Source organism: Cheilinus undulatus, linkage group 1 (assembly GCF_018320785.1).
Source record: "Cheilinus undulatus linkage group 1, ASM1832078v1, whole genome shotgun sequence".
NCBI lineage: Eukaryota > Metazoa > Chordata > Actinopteri > Labriformes > Labridae > Cheilinus > Cheilinus undulatus.
Window position 1 is genome coordinate 4139663 of NC_054865.1, and position 15947 is coordinate 4155609.

The 15947-nt window shown below is 38.4% G+C and overlaps 2 protein-coding genes across 2 annotated transcripts in view; both read left to right on the forward strand.

The window, feature by feature from the left end:
* The first annotated feature begins 334 nt into the window (after positions 1-334).
* On the forward strand, positions 335-4735 carry rwdd3 (RWD domain containing 3). Its single transcript, XM_041788637.1, has 5 exons — positions 335-1323; positions 1778-2010; positions 2143-2364; positions 3654-3772; positions 3889-4735. Exons 1-5 carry the CDS (start codon positions 1239-1241, stop codon positions 4001-4003), a joined length of 774 nt encoding a protein of 257 aa, XP_041644571.1. The 5' UTR covers positions 335-1238; the 3' UTR covers positions 4004-4735.
* Positions 4736-10483: 5748 nt separating this feature from the next.
* The window catches only part of plekho2 (pleckstrin homology domain containing, family O member 2), a 68304-nt gene continuing 62840 nt past the window's right edge, over positions 10484-15947 (forward strand). The window contains exon 1 of the mRNA XM_041788387.1: positions 10484-11138. Within this exon, the coding sequence (XP_041644321.1) occupies positions 11130-11138 (9 nt within the window). The 5' untranslated portion in view covers positions 10484-11129. The remainder of the gene's footprint in view (positions 11139-15947) is intronic.

A 15947-nucleotide genomic window follows, 5' to 3' on the forward strand; every position in this document is an offset into this window, starting at 1 on the left:
TCCTCTTCCAATTAAAAGAAATGTTGCTTTTCAGGTGTTCTCAGAACTAGATTTGGTCAAACTAAGGACTAGGTATATCTTTTTTCGAGAGGGACCCAACTGCAGTCAAGATGGCCGACATGGGCATCGCTATACATCCAATCCATGACGGAAGTCCCAAGTGGAAGTTTCTTCTTCTTGTTGGACTCAGCTGCCAGTGTTTGTCAGTCTTTTTCATGCCTAAGCCTAAGCCTAACCCTAACCCCACTGCCTTACCCTGAACCCAACCACTCGGGTTTTAATGCCTAAGCCTAACCCTAACCCCACTGCCTTACCCTGAACCTAACCACTCGGGTTTTAATGCCTAAGCCTAACCTTAGACGTACGGACTTCCGGTTGAGACTTCCGGTATGGATTGGATGTGTGTCAGCCATCTTGTCTGCAGCAAGGTACTCTTGGGCTTTTTTTCCCATTGTTACCAAACATGAAAGAAGTTCACTTTAAGACTTTTAATGATATCTATTCATGTAATGAATTCTTAAGAAGACGGTTTAATGTGGAAGGTAATGAATGGATGTTTTGTCATGTAGATATTGAAACTCAGAACATCTGTTTTATGATTGTAATGCTGTCAAGATGTTTTGGGACAAAATTCATGAATGGTTAAGTACAAAATACAAAATACCTGGTTTTTATTTCCATATGGTTAAATTTGGAATCTTTAAAAATGATAAAATTGTTGAATTTCTATATAATAGTATTTTTTTTTATCATAGGTAAGTTCTATATCCACAAATGTAGATTATTTAAAGTTACTCCAAATTTTATTCCATTTAAAAATGACTTGAAAATATTTTCTCAGTCTTTGGAAAAGATCGAAAAAGAAAGTGCCTTAAGACTCTATGAAATTCTTGGTTTATATATCAACTGAACCCCTTGCAAATATATTCATTTATATTTATATTATTTTATTTGATTTTTGTTATGTCAGGTGATTGTACTGCTTGGAGAAATGTGTAAAATGTTCAATGTCAAATTTACCTGTTTGTTATTTGTAAATTGCTGAATAAAGGATTAAAAAAAAAAAAAAGCTTGAGCCTACCGCATCCCCGGAACTGTTAAACTTTGGCCCCAAAACTACCCGGACGGTAAAGACGTGCGGACATGTGCAGCGGTATTATATCCACTGAAAACAGTGAGAGTATGTCATTAAAAGGCTCTTAAACTGGATGTTTGTGTGAAATGCTGATTTCTAAATAATGTCCGAGGCTGCTGTAGAAGAAGTTTCTGTTTTATCGTCCATTTACTGCGGAGAGGGAGAGTTTGAGCTCCTTCAGCAGTCTGGTGAGTTACACCTTATATCATCTTAACATAACTGCTATTAAACAGGATTTAAATGGGAGCTAAACCGGTCTAAGTTAGCTTACCTCAGCGTTCATCTGAGTATCAGTTCACTAGAACTCCCTGCGTGTGAGACACTACAAATACAAGATTTAAAAAGCCCGTTTGACGGTGTCTTATCAACTTATCTGATTTTCTAGTAAGAAATAACCTTTAAATGGATGTGAGTGTGAGCTTTGTTCAGTGTTTATGCAGTTTTTCTTCTATTACATAGATTGTGAGTCCTGGTCGTTTATAGATGGATCTGGTGCTATGAAAAGGAGGGTGGCAATAAAACTGAGTCTAGAGCTGACCGTATATTCTCTTTCCTTCACTTTTTCTTCTTAGGCCTCTTTTTCATGGGCCTTGGCCTCTGAGTAGTTAAATTCAGTGCTTACCGTATATTTTTTCCCCTCAGCTCATGATGGGCTCATGGTCCAGATCAACAGCACCGTTGGAGGAGAAAGGCAGCTGGAAGTGAGTCTGCTGTTCCATCTTCATCCCCGCTACCCCTCCTGTCCTCCTGACATCTCCGTCTCATCCATTCATCTTTCCAGGACTCAGTGCCACAACATCAGACAGAAGCTTCTGGATCAAGCTGCGGCCCTCCCTCCAGAGCCGATGGTTCATCAGCTGGTAGAGTGGTTGCAGGTTTGTCTGATGAGACCTCGCAGTCTTTAAACACCCATCACCTGAAGTTTAAAATACAGGAATATAAAATGTAAAGGAGACCTGAACCCTGATAGCTGATGGTTTGGTTAAATGTTGTGCTTACATTAACAGTGTGTTGAGGTGACGGAGGAAAGCAGAGGAGGTGAGGAGGAGGTGAAAGAGACAGACGACCAGGAGACGTGGAACGCGGTGCTTTTGTTGGACCACATCCGCTCTCGAAACCGTTACATTGGACTGCTGGAGCGCTGGAGCCAGCAGCTGCAGCTGACTGGGAGAGTATTACTGGGACGCAGTATACTGGTTATTCTGCAGGGAGCTAGAGCCAACATCAAGGTATAAACAACCACGTCTATGATGCATCACACCATGCGTTCTTTTGTCTAATACTTCTTAGAGGGGACATATTTTACCCCTTTAAGACAAGTGTATATTGGTCTCAGAGGTCCCAAAACATGCCTGTGAAGTTTTTTGCTGAAAAAACACTCCAGTATTGGATTTCTCCATGTCAAAAACCCCCTCTGTTTCAGTCCTGCTCAGAACGAGCTGTGTCTCTGTCTGTGCCTTTAAATGTTACTGATCATTCTGACTCCGCCCCTGACAACAAATGGATGTGGCACTCCTGATGTTACAGACACTTTTATTTAAAGGACCTGACTGGGATTTGGACCAACAATCTCCCAGACCAGAGTCAGCAGGGTAACCCACTGAACTATCTAGTATCTCAGCTGGCAGCTGAGAGGAAGATCAGGAGAGGAGGGCAGAACTTTCTTTCAAGCCGGGAATGCTAACCAAACCTGGGGGTGGGGCTACCTCCCCATGTGACACATGAGGGGTAAATCGGAGAATGGCTTGTTTTAGCACTCATTTCTGGGGGGGGGGTTAGGACAGTCTGCATGAATTAAAATTTGATTCCAGGCCAAACCAAACTTTGGATATTTTCAGACTCAAAGAAGAAGCCTCATTATTATGTCTTACAGTGATGGTTCATCAGCTGGTAGAGTGGTTGAGTCTATGTCTTCTTATGAATACCTTGGGTTCTTGACTGATGATTCTCTGTCTTTCATGCTTCACACTGAGCAATGTGTAAAGAAACTGCAGCTGAGCTTTTACTACAGGAATTAGTCGTTTTTCTGTTGCTGCAAAGTAAAGTGTTGTTGTGGCCACTTTAAGCCTCAGGTTGATTACAGTGATGTTTTATATATGGCATATCCTCATTTATAAGGTAATATTAAGCCTGCTTCCCTCATTATTATATGATTTTATTTGTATGAAAAGTGCTGGAAGCTGCAGTGTTTGCTCTGTGACTCAGTCACAAGACTTATTTTTGCTATCTGTCCATAAAGTGTGTCTTGAAATGGGTAAAAGGAGCTTTGCTGCTCCTGCAGCCTGGAATCTAAGTGCAGGAACATTTCTGTCTGGGTAGCTGGACGCTTGAAAGGAAAGTCTTGTAAATGAGATTCTTCCTGGTTTAAATTTAAATAAAAAGTAACAAGACACGGATGAGAGCCCATAATCGTCCTTGTCTTTCGTAACAGATGAGGAGGCCTTCAGTGCTTTATAACTGGAGGGATATTCTGAGCTAATTAACTTTGATTGACAAACCATGTGTCCTGTCCCTGCAGGAGTTTTGTCGCCTTCTGAAGACTGTCAGGGTGGACGTGGATTCTTCAGGCAAAAAATGCAAAGAGAGGATGATGAAGGTCCTCATAGAGACACCTGCACCCTCCTCCTCTGGACAAGGGTATGGTGACTGTGATAGTGCTAAGAAATCAAAAGCAAAGTCAGGACCTCAACATTTATTCACACCCAGTGTGGGATCACACAGAATAATGTGCTTTCTCTCTTTCTCCCCATCAGTCTTCAGGGTTTCGTTGTAAGGAACTACCAGTCTTTACCAGAGCTGACTGCTGCCTTCAAGGAAATAAACCTGACTGAGCTCTACCAGCAAATACTGCCATCTATAAGTGACTGACAGGATACTGTGGGGACTGTACAAACGGGTTCATCTGCAGATATACAGAGACATGGGAGAATAGATTTCATACTGCTGTGGAGATTTCTGATGCTTGTTTTAATCCTTGATGGACTGATAGAATTTTAATAAAGCAGCAACCTCCACTGGGGAAAAGCTCCTTGAACATCCACATGAGACGGGCTGCAAAACCAAAGAATTCTCATTATTTTACAGCAGAAATAAACATGCTTAAGGCCGACTACAGATTTAGTTCTTTGCCTTTGTGGTGAGAATTTGCCTGAGATTTCATTTGGCCACTCTAGCCACTCTGAAACAGAAACACATAGGTGATGTACCCTTGGCTATAAGCTTGTTTTATAGTCTGTGCTATTAACAGACCAGACACTATGTCTGCTGCTGTATCTGAACTGTGTAGAGCTGCACCAGTTTGTTGAGTTGTTGTTATGGATGAAACGTCATAAAGAAGCATTTTTGCGTCTTATAAGAAAGGACTACTTTTAATTTAAAGTCAACTGGAACTACTGCTGGGCTGTCACAGGTGCATAAAAAAATTAGAATATCACTAAAAGCTAATTTAATTCCCCTAATTTAAGACAAAAAGTTAAATTTAACGTTCTTCTAAATTCATCACACACATTGTGAATTATTCATCTACTGTGTTTTAATCTTGATAGTTACTGTTTACAGCTCTGAAAAATCAAAACTGCACTATCTCAGTATATATTTTTTTAAAGTCCAGTTTGTTGTCCGTTATTTCAGTCCTATTAACAGCTCTAATCAGATGATTCTCTTAACACCTGCAAAGGTTTCCTGAGCCATCATTCTTTCTCTCCAGTTCAGTCCACACAACGCCAGTCATGGGAAAGACTCCTGATTTGTCCAGAGGACAATCACTGTCATCCTCTACAAGGAGGGTAAGCCACAGAAGGTCCAAGGTGAAAGGCCAGGCTGTTCTCAGAGGCTGCATCAGAGCAGATTCGTGGAAAGTTGACTGAAGGGAAAAGTGTGAAAAGAAAAGGAGCATAAGCAGCAGGGATGAGCTCAGCCTAAACATAGCAGATTCAGGCTTGAAAAGAAATGAAAGTCCCAGAGTCTGCAGGAAGCTCGGAGAGGCACAGAATCCTTCAGTACTTGAAGTCCAGTGTTTTCAGTTTCCACAGTCAGTGATGGTGATGATGCCATGTCATCTGCTGCTGTTGGTCCACTGGTCTTTATCAAGTCCAGAGTCAGTGCTGCCAGCTACCTACCAGGAGATTTTAGAGTCTTTTCATCCGCTGAGAAGCTTTATGAAGATGCTGATCTCCTGTTCACCTGCCCACAGTGAAGCCCAAACGACCAGAGAATGGTTTGCTTACTTTGGTATTACTGTGTTTTATTGTGACCATCTCATAGAGAATCTCTGGTTTATTGTCAAGAGGAAGATGAGAGACACCAGACTGAACAATCCAGACAAGATGGAGGCTGCTATCAGAAACCGGGGCTTCTTAACACCCCAGCAGGACCACAGACTCATCGACTCCATTACACATGCAGAAATGTTGCAGTAATTTCTGCAAAAAGGAGTCCCAACCAAGTGCCATGCAGATAAAGAGAAACACTTTTAAGGTTACAATTCTGTATTATAAATCCTATTATTTTTTATGTTTTGTCATATTTGTAAGCAAGCAGAATTTAACATTTGAATACACACTGATACAACAGTAAGAGGTATACTCACCTGAAAGTATGCATGTCAAAATAAGAGCCTTACTATAAAGATAAAAAGAGATAAATGAATTTAAAGTAATATGCCAAGAGAGGTTAAAGTTTAAAGTCTCTTGAGATACACATAGAGCAGCTGCCATATCTTATTATATGTCCTATACTAGAAGAGTTTAGGGATATAACCCACCATGACACTGAAACTCAGTGTAAGATAACTGTGAATGTGGCTCCATCTAGTGGTGGAATCAAAACTGGCTGTAAAACTCGGTGGAGACTCAACAGACTTTTCCCCCTCTCATACTTTATCTTCTTTCTTGACTTTCAAACATCCTTGCTTCCTTTTCTCTCAATCACAAATGTCTCTGTCTCTGCTGTCAAAAAGGAAGAGGAGTTGAAGCAACAACCATTCAGTGTTAACTCTGATTTAGTCTTTAGATTAAAGTGCTTTTACACTGCTCAGAAAAATTAAGGGAACACATGATCATCACAATGTAACTCCAAGTCAATCATACTTCTGGGATATCAACCTGTCCACTTAGAAAGAAGGTTGTGAATCAGTTTGAGACAGACAGTTGGAAAGGAGAGGCAATTAGAAAGACAACCCCTATAAAGGAATGGTATTGGCTACAGATCATTCCCTCTCCTCTTCCTCTCTGGCTGATTTTGGTACTTTTGCTTTTTTTTTTCCAGTGCCACCATCACTAGTGGTAGCATGAGGCGGTATCTAACCCACAGGAGTTGCTCAGGTAGGGCAGCTCATCCAGGATGGCACATCAATGCCACCATGGCAAGAAGGTTTGCTGTGTCCTTCTATACAGTGTCAAGAGTGTGGCAGAGATTACCAGGAGACTGGCCAGTACTCCTGGAGATGTGGAGGGGGCCGCAGGAAGGCAACAACCCAGCAGCAGGACTGCTATCTACTCCTTTGTGACAGAACTCCACAAAATGACGTCCAAAAGGTCACTAATGTGCACATTTCTGCTCAAACTGTCAGAAACAGACTCCATGAGGGTGGTTTGAGGGCCCAACGTCCACAAGTGGGGCCTGCACTCACAGCCCAGCACCGTGCAGCCCACTTGACATCTACCAGAGAACACCAGCATTGGCAGATTCGCCATTGGCGCCCTGTGCTTTTAACAGATGAGAGCAGGTTCACACTGAGCACATGTGACAAACAGAGAAATAAAGTATTAAAGGGGACAACAGAAATCTATAAGTTATTTTTAGAATTACAAGAAAAGTATTGACACTAAAATAGGGCTAAAGGTTTAAACTGAAGATGACAGTGTAAAAGTAGACATTAAACACCCCGTATAGCTGGAATGGTTCAGTCCTTGCTTTATAAGGAGGTGTTTAAGTCAGCAGTAAGAGGAGGCGCTTTTGAACAAATGAAAATATTGAACTATTTGGAGAGCCCCAAGGATTATAACTCTGTTTTGATCACAACAGTGTCTTTTGGTTGTTCTTCTGACACTGATCTAATGATTAAAATAAAATATTTTAAACTGAATTTAACAGGCCTTATTTTTAAAGATTCTTAAATAAAAATGTGTAACTTAAATCTGTGTAAAAACAGTACAACTAACCGTGAGGATTTCCAGCCCTGTTCTAAAAATAAAAATTTTTAATGTATATGTTCTGAGGCAGAGACAGGGTGTGGTTGTATTTAACAGTTTATGAGTGATGTAGTAAAATGAAGACTGACGTCAGTGTGGGTGATAGACGATATTAGCATTATAGAACAGAAAAACTATTAACAGGAGAGTTTACAGCTAAATTAAACAGTTATGTACTGCTCCAACCCACACGTATAACAGGAATCATTACAGCTAGAGCACACTTCTAAACATTGTCTTAACACTGAGGACAGAGCTGTAAATCCTGTCTCCTGATTGGCTGATTACTTCTAAACATTATTTACATTTATTTTGAAAACTCCATGGCCTTTAATTGTTAGTTTTACATTTTTATTGTTCACCAAGAATCTTTATTCAAAAGCATCTACTTTTATTTCCAAAGTCTTTGACATGATCCTGCCTTTATTTGGGAGAGAGGTTGGTTAAATTGTAAATTTATAACAGGAAGCCTGTGCCAAATCAGAATATTGATCTGCAAACTATTTCAACATTAAATGTATAAGGGCCTTAACTGGGATGGGCATTTAGTTTAAGTTTTAATAATAATAATAAATTTAATAATAATAAGTTATTAAAGCTGCATATGTGTTTGAATCACTCATATTAATATATTACTGTGAATCACCAACTGTGAATCTTCATGAACCAGTGAGGTCAAAAACCACTTATCCTCCTATGAAGAGGAAACAAAACAAAATAGGACAGGTGAACGAGTGGGAGACACAATACTCTACTGTAGGAACAAGTAGGACAGCAAAGACAAGACAGAGATGAGCAGGGACTAACCACATACAGTTTCATAATATTTTATAATACTGCCTTCTTTCTGACAGGACCATTAGTTAAAAGGAGAAAGACTCAAATGATTTTGATTTCATCATTATTCAACTTATCATGTTTTGTTCCATAGAATAATCTTTCAGCTAAATGTTGATGAAAACTGGAAAACTTGAAGGTGTTGAAAAATTGCAATGAAATTATAATAATAGTACTATTTTTTTTCTTTAATTAAATTGCAATATTGTACATTATTATCACTCCTGTGGATGTCTGACTTCATTCAGGCAATAACTGGGGCGATGTAGCCAATTGTTAGTGACACAGTCCAAAGGAGAAGCGTGGAGCTTTTGCTCTTATGTTGGTCACTAAATGTCGGTGAAATTAATAAAATGTGGACTACCTCAGGCCTACTGGTTCTCCTCCCTCTGTGGATAGCATGCCTGGTCCTGGTCTACTGGTGGAATCCCCTGGTGTGTGGCTGCAACAATCACTGGTCTGAGGCAGTGGTTCTCAACCTTTTTAGCCCGGGACCCCCAAAATAAAGGTGCCAGAGACCGGTGACCCCCACTGTACCTGAAGGTGGTTGAACACAGCTATGAACATTCTAGAATAGCTATGTGGAGACAAGGCCGCCATAAGGGGGGATAAAGGGGAAGGTTTCTGGGATCCAGCCAAACTGGGGGCTCATGGAGGTCAGCAAAATCATGGTCCATTGGGAAATTAAGCTCAAAATGAAATAACTTTTGTTAAAAACATATTTAAAATGGGTAAAAAATTGCTTAAATTGGTGAATAATGGCAAAAAAAATGGTGGAAAATGTGTTGAAACTGGATTTTTATAGAACATAAATGGGTTAAAAATGGCAAAAATTAGATAGAAGTGGCCCAAAAATAACCACAAATAGATTAAACTGGCAAGAATTAGTACAGAAAGTGGTAAAAATTGAATAAGAAGTGGCTGAAATGGCTTTAAAGTGCAAAAAATGAGGGAAATTAGGTGGACTGCGATGAAAAATCAATATTAACTGGCAAAAATGGGATGACTGAGGTTAAAATGGGCAAAAAGGGGTGTAAAAAGTGGTTAACAGTGGCAATAATGAGGCAACAATAGGCAGAAATTGGCAAGAATTGGTTTAGCAGAGACAAAAACAGGCAGAAAAATGGTGGAAAGGGTATAAAATTGACACAATTGGGTTTTAGGTGGCAGAAATGTGCTAAAATTGGCAAGTTTGTTGTTAAAAAGTGATGAAAATGGGTTAACATTTGGTAACATTGGTGTAAAGTGGCAACAGTGTAATTTAAAAAAATATTCTTAGTTTTTTTTTAAGGCATCTGGAGACCCCCTCTCAGTGTCTCACGACCCCCAATGGGGCCCTGACCCCAAGGTTGAATACCATTGGTCTAAGGGAACAGACCACACTTTCCTATGAAACTGCTTTTTAGTTACTTGTCCAGTTGTCTTTTGAGCCCCTGATAGTGGAAGTGCTTTGAATACAACCCAAATTCCAAAAAAGTTGGGGCACAGTGTAAAATGTTTAAAACAAGTCAATGAGCATTCAAAATAGAACATAAACAACAGACCAGATGTCAAAACTGAGACATTTTTACCCTGTCATGAAAAACATTAGGTTATTTTGAATTTGATGGCAGCACCACATCTCAAAAAAGTAAGGACAGGGCCATGCTTTTGATGAAATCATGGAGGGAAGATGGTGGGATAGTCAGAGCCTTCATAATTTTAGATTGAGGAATATTTTTCTAATTTTTTAAAAGATTTTAGATGAAGTTTTGTTGCAGATTGGTGAACCCATGTTTACTTCTCAGTCTCTCTTAAATGCACCAGTTATGTTACTGACCTATCGCTAATTACCTCTATTAGCTGCATTAGTACCACTTCCTTTTCCTGCCTTTTGTTGGCCCGTCCCTACTTTTTGGAGATGTGTTGTTGTTTATGTTCTACTGTGAATAAAACACAGGTTTATGAGATTTGAAATTCATTGCATTGTGTTATTTACATCTTATACAGCTCCCCAACTTTTTTGGAACTGGGGTTGTGCATCACTGTGGTGCAATGGTTTAACCAAAGTGTGCTGTAAGGGGCAATAAGCATGCGATTAAAGCATTAATGCACTAATTATGTACCTTAATCAGTAGCAATTATGCATTAATGCACACAGTAATAGTTTTAACATGTGAGCTGTACACACCACAAATGTATAAATAAAATATAAACATATAATATATATTCAAAGTAAAGATGCTGTTTTCTGCTCGTTTTCAACATCCCTTCAGTGACAAACAGACCGAGGAACAGCCACACCTACCAGGAAGTGTAGAGTGCAGTAACATGAGACTCCACTACCGTTCATCTTTCACCAAACCCTGACAGTATCATATAATTATACTGCAGTTAGATCATATTTGACCTTAGAAACCTCCCTGTCCTTCAGGAGTTTGTTGGGATGAGTTTTAAGCAGAGAAAGTCTTGATGGGAGGGATCTGCTCTCCCTGACTGTCAGTGGATGCAGCAGCAGCAGGACTGTCCTCAGCCCGGGTTACTTTCAGCTAACGGGTCCGAACATCCTGCAGAGAAAAGCAGCTGTTTGCTGCAAACATGCACTAAACTTTCCTCTAAACTCCCTCTAACTTTCTGACTTTGTCCCGGGATGCCTCGGTCTGATGATGCACGCGCACACGCCGCAGCCTCGCGTTGCTCCTCCTCGATAGACTCTTCGATTCAAGAAGTGTAAAAAGGCTTCAACCGGAAACCAAACTTTTGTCTTCGAACTTTTTGCTGTGAGGCAAAAGAGGAAAGGAGAGGAGCCTGTAGTGTCACAAACAGCACGGTTCCTTTTTTCTGCTTTTACGTTTGCAGTTGGAAATGTGTCAGCTGCCGACCAACGAGGGAGAAGTCAACGGTTCCAGGCGAGGATAATAAATACGGGCGACGTCGAGTGATTTTAGGCTGCTCAGCTCTCATATAACGGATTCTGGTCCTTTATCATGGAAGATGTGAGTACAGACCCAGCTCTGCCTCTGTGTGTGCTGCTTCGCTGTTGTAGCTGTTTTCATAGTCTGTGCATGAAGAAGGCTCATTTTTGGTACGTTTTACTGAGAGAGTACACTTGAACAAGTATTCCGTTTGTAAATCTCGGCAGTAAATCCTCCGATAGGGTGCGACCAAATAACAAGAGCAAAGCTAGGGCCCAAAGAAAAGCGGGCTGTCCTGACACAAACTGATATTTAGTGTTGGGTATTTAGTTTAAAGTTAGTTTGGGGTTTTAGAGAAAGGTCAGACTGTGTGCTGCACTCATCCAAAGTTAACATTATTTGGCACAAAGCACCTGCCCACCTGTCAATCTGTGGCATCAACTTGTTGCTCAGAATCCCAAGAGAGAGACAGCAGAGAGCAGCATCTGAAAACATCCATTTATCTTCATGCTGAATCTGAAGGCAAACAAAGCTCAGTTAGAAAGATGTTTTGGTCTTTTTTAGGTTTAAAGGGCCTTTGGGTAAATTCGGCGTCATGCCAGTTTCTATTTATCACCACAGGACGTGAATTTTAACATTTATTTAGAGATGCACGGTGGTGGATTGTGGCCAGTACTATGAGGGGAAAAGAGGGAAACGTTAAAGGGCTCTGCTGCCGTTTAGGGCCCCATGAAGGTCTGCATAGATATTAGTGGCAGGATGCAGCAGTCCACTTTTATTTAGTTCCTATCCGACTCTGATTCACGGTTCCCGGTAACGATATGGACTCTGATATTTTTAAAATCATAATTAAGATTCTTATTGATTTTGTAGGTATTATGTGTAAGGTTACACAAAACTCTAGTTAACCTGAAACAGGATTTCTAAGTCAAAGAAGGAATTTATTTTAAAATGCATTAAACTTAATAGTATTTCGGACAAATTATATTAAACTTTGTGCATCTTTACATAGAAAGAGGAGCAGCAACAAATGTAATATTTTGAAATTATATATTTTAAACCGTAGTGAACAGTAGAAATAGCAGCAACAACTGCTAACAACCAAGAGCTACACAGCGAATGGAATATTAAAAAGCCAACACTGTTTAAAAAATTAATATGTAGAATAAATATACAAACTTCTTCAAGATAAACTCTTAAAAAACAAAACAAAACAAAAAAACCCCAATCAAACAAACAAAAAAAACAATGGCAATCAAGGGGCTATAGAAGCAAGAGGCAACTATATATATATATATATATATATATATATATATATATATATATACACACACACTTTATTAAAAAGGATTGATTATTTATCAATCAATATTTATTTGGATAGCTCTTGTCATACAGTGCAATGTAGCACAAATACGCTTTACACACAACAGAAACCACCTTCCCTCTCCTCACCCTAACCTGTCACCTGCTGATAGTTGTGCTCATAAGTTTACATACCCTGGCAGAACTTGTACAATGTTTACTATAATTTAAAGAAACTATGAATGATCAGGCAAAATAAATGTATTTTATTTTAATTAATATTCAAACTAAACTAGGAGGCATCTAAAAAAACGCAATCATTGACGATAGAGAAAATACTGTTCAAAAGTTTACATACCCTTAGTCCTTAATACTGTGTATTGCCCCCTTTAGCATCAACAGCTTGACAGCTTGTAGTCTTTTGTGATAGTTGTGGATGACACCCTTTATTTTCTCAGATGGTGAAGATGCCCATTCGTCTTGGCAAAAAGCCTCCAGATGCTATAAGTTCTTGGTCTGTCTTGCTTGAACTGCACACTTAAGATCTCCCCAAAGTGGCTCATTGATATTGAGGTTAGGAGGCTGTGATGGCCACTCCAGAACCTTCACTTTTTTCTGCTGTAGCTGAAGGCAGCTTGATTTGGCCTTTTGTTTTGGATCATTGTCATGTTGGAAAGTCCAAGTGTGTCCCATGCCCAGCTTCTAGGCTGATGAGTGCAGTTGTCCTCCATTATTTTTGGATAATATGTTACATTCATGTTGCCATCGTTTTTTTCCCAACTCCTTGTGCTGCTGTAGCTCACACACCCCAAAAACATTGGAGATCCACCTCCATGCTCCACAATAAGGATGGTGTACTTTCATCATAGGCATTATTGATGCCCTCCAAACACAATATTTATGGATGTGACCATAAAGTTCAATATTAGAGCAAATACAATTCAAGACAATTGTCTTAAATGTCCATTTAAGCAATTTTCTTGAAATATTGGGAGGATTTGCTATGAAATCTTCATGAATTGTCATGGCAATTTTAGGGATAGGGTAAGTGTACCCATTAAGCCCAGGCACCATTTAAGCCCACTTGCAACTTTAAAGTCAATTTAAAAAAAGAGGGGCCTTTCTAATTTTATAAATTATTTTGTCCAATCACACGATTTGTTTTTTTGTGTATAAACAAGTAGTTTTTTGTCATTTCTTACTATTTAGTTTTATGTGAAAAGATGAGTCATGCTAGCTAGCGTAGCGAGCGAATCACTAGTCAGTACATGTAGTCCTACTGATAGATACACTGCTTAAGGATTAAAAATGATAAGTACACAAACTAATGTTTTCTGATTCATTTTACATAAATCTTCCAATTAAGACACAAAAAATGGTTTGGGTGAATGAAATATTTTTTAAAAAATGTCTTTTTTCCAAGGTGGGCTTAAATGGTACAGTGACCCAGAAAACAGCCAGTGTAAGCTAACTTTGAACAACTTTGAGAAAGTTTGGCTGAAGAGGGATGACAAGTTTTACAGCATATTTAGACTACAGGCATTTCTTTATACATTTTTTTTCATTTGGTGAGAAAATATGATCTTTATTTCGCTGGAAGTCACTGTAGAACCATTTAAGCCCATCTTATATGTTTCAATAGGAAATAATGACATTTTTGATAGCTTTTCACTGTAATCATGTTGGATGTTGTTATACTAACTTCATTAACACGAGTACATCACAGATCACACACTGCCCAGAAGAATTGTTATGTCAGTTAATTTTGCATCATAATTTGTTTACAGTGAGAAAAATGCCAACAAAATGGAAGAATTACAGCAACTGTCCTAAAATCATCATTGTTATAAGCCAAACATTAAATCAAAGTTCAATAAGATATTGTTGATGCACTATAATGTCATTTAATACTTTTAAAAACAAATACATTTTTTTAATTTTGTCAATACTGAATCAAATTTTGTAAATATTTAATAAAATGTTCAATGAAATGTTAAATACTGAAGCCATTAAAAATGAGTTTTAGGCCTACTTAGTCATGTTTGTGGTGGTCCATTTTTACAAGCCAAACATGAAATCCAAGTTCAAAAAATCAATTTTGTTGAACATGTATAACATGTTACTGAATGAATATGCATTTACTACCTGAAAAACATAATGATTTTTTATATCTCTGTCAGTACATGTGGTTGTGGGCTTATTTTGAACACATATGGGTTTAAATGGTACTTAGGTACCAATTAAGCCTATGCCAGACTTTTGACTTTATTCATAAAATTTCTTGAATTTTTTCTTAAAAATATGCATAAGTAAATAAATGTACTTTCAAATGAGAGATTAATTCTTCATTTTAACAAATAATCATGTTTATAAACCATCTTTGTATCTATGAAAAATACGTGAACTTAGATTTTGGCGGGCTTAATGGGTACACTTACCTTATTTCTTTGAATGTTTTGGGGAATTTCCTTGGATTTTTCTAGTATTTTAGAGGAAATTTTGGAGATATTTCTGTATATTTTGGAGAGTTTCGTTGGAAGTTTTGGGGGAAATTTGCATTGAAATTTATTGGCATTTTCATGGTAATTTGGGAAATTTGTTTGGATGTTTGGGGGAATTTGTTTGAGAGTTTAAGGAAATTACATGGAAATTTCAGGGAGTTTTTTTTTATGTTTACAGGAAATTGCCTTTAAAATTTAAGGTCATTGCAAGAAACTTGTAAGTATTTGGGAATTTAATTGAGAATATTTTGGGATGGATGTCTTTTGACATTTTTTAGAATTTCACAGAAACCTTAGGGAATTTGATTGGAATGATTGGGGAAATTTGCTCTAAAATTACGTTTTTTTTTCTTGAAATTTGGGAAATTTATTGGGCAATATTTGGGAATTTGGGTGGGAACTTTGGGTGTGGTGGTGTTCCTTGAAATTTTTAATAAATCACAGAAATTCCAGGAATTTGTGTGGATGTTTAAAGGAATTTTCATGGATTTTTGGGGAATTTATCTTTTAATTTATTAGTATTTGTAAAAAAACAAAAAAAACAAAAACAAAAAAGCATTTTCAGGGATTTAAATGGAATTTTAGTGACAGTTTTCTTGGAACGTTTTGGCTTTCTGATCAAGTTTGACTGCTTAGGTCTCAGGAGATTGAAGAACACAGAGTTAGTCCTGTACTAGAATTAGTATTAATTAATGAAGAGCTGTATTTTATGACTTTGGATTACATGTTAATTTTATATTTAATATCTTAGTAACAGTAAGAGTCAGGAGTTTTATTTTTATTTTCCCAAACTGTCACAGCGTTGGGGTCAAGGTTCACATGACAAACACATCTGATTGGAGAAGAAAGGTAAACTCAAGGCAGTATTTATAGGCCAATATAGGTGGCAGTAAGGCTTCTAACTTTTTGCTAATGGCTATTAAACAACACACAAAGAAGTGAAGACACAACATGAAGAAAGTTAGCTCCATTAGCTAGAAAAGCAGAACCACCAGACCTACTGGCTTCTCATCCTTCTCCTCAACCCCTGTGCTCTGTTTTTAAAAACCTCCAGATGTGAAAGCAGAGCGGGTTGAAGTCACTG

Excerpts from the sequence above, each read along its gene's own strand:
- rwdd3 (XM_041788637.1), top strand. The coding sequence starts at position 1,239 with ATGTCCGAGGCTGCTGTAGAAGAAGTTTCTGTTTTATCGTCCATTTAC. Across the intron at positions 2,365-3,653 it reads GAGCTAGAGCCAACATCAAG|GAGTTTTGTCGCCTTCTGAA; the intron begins GTATAAACAACC and ends CTGTCCCTGCAG. Across the intron at positions 3,773-3,888 it reads CCCTCCTCCTCTGGACAAGG|TCTTCAGGGTTTCGTTGTAA; the intron begins GTATGGTGACTG and ends TCTCCCCATCAG.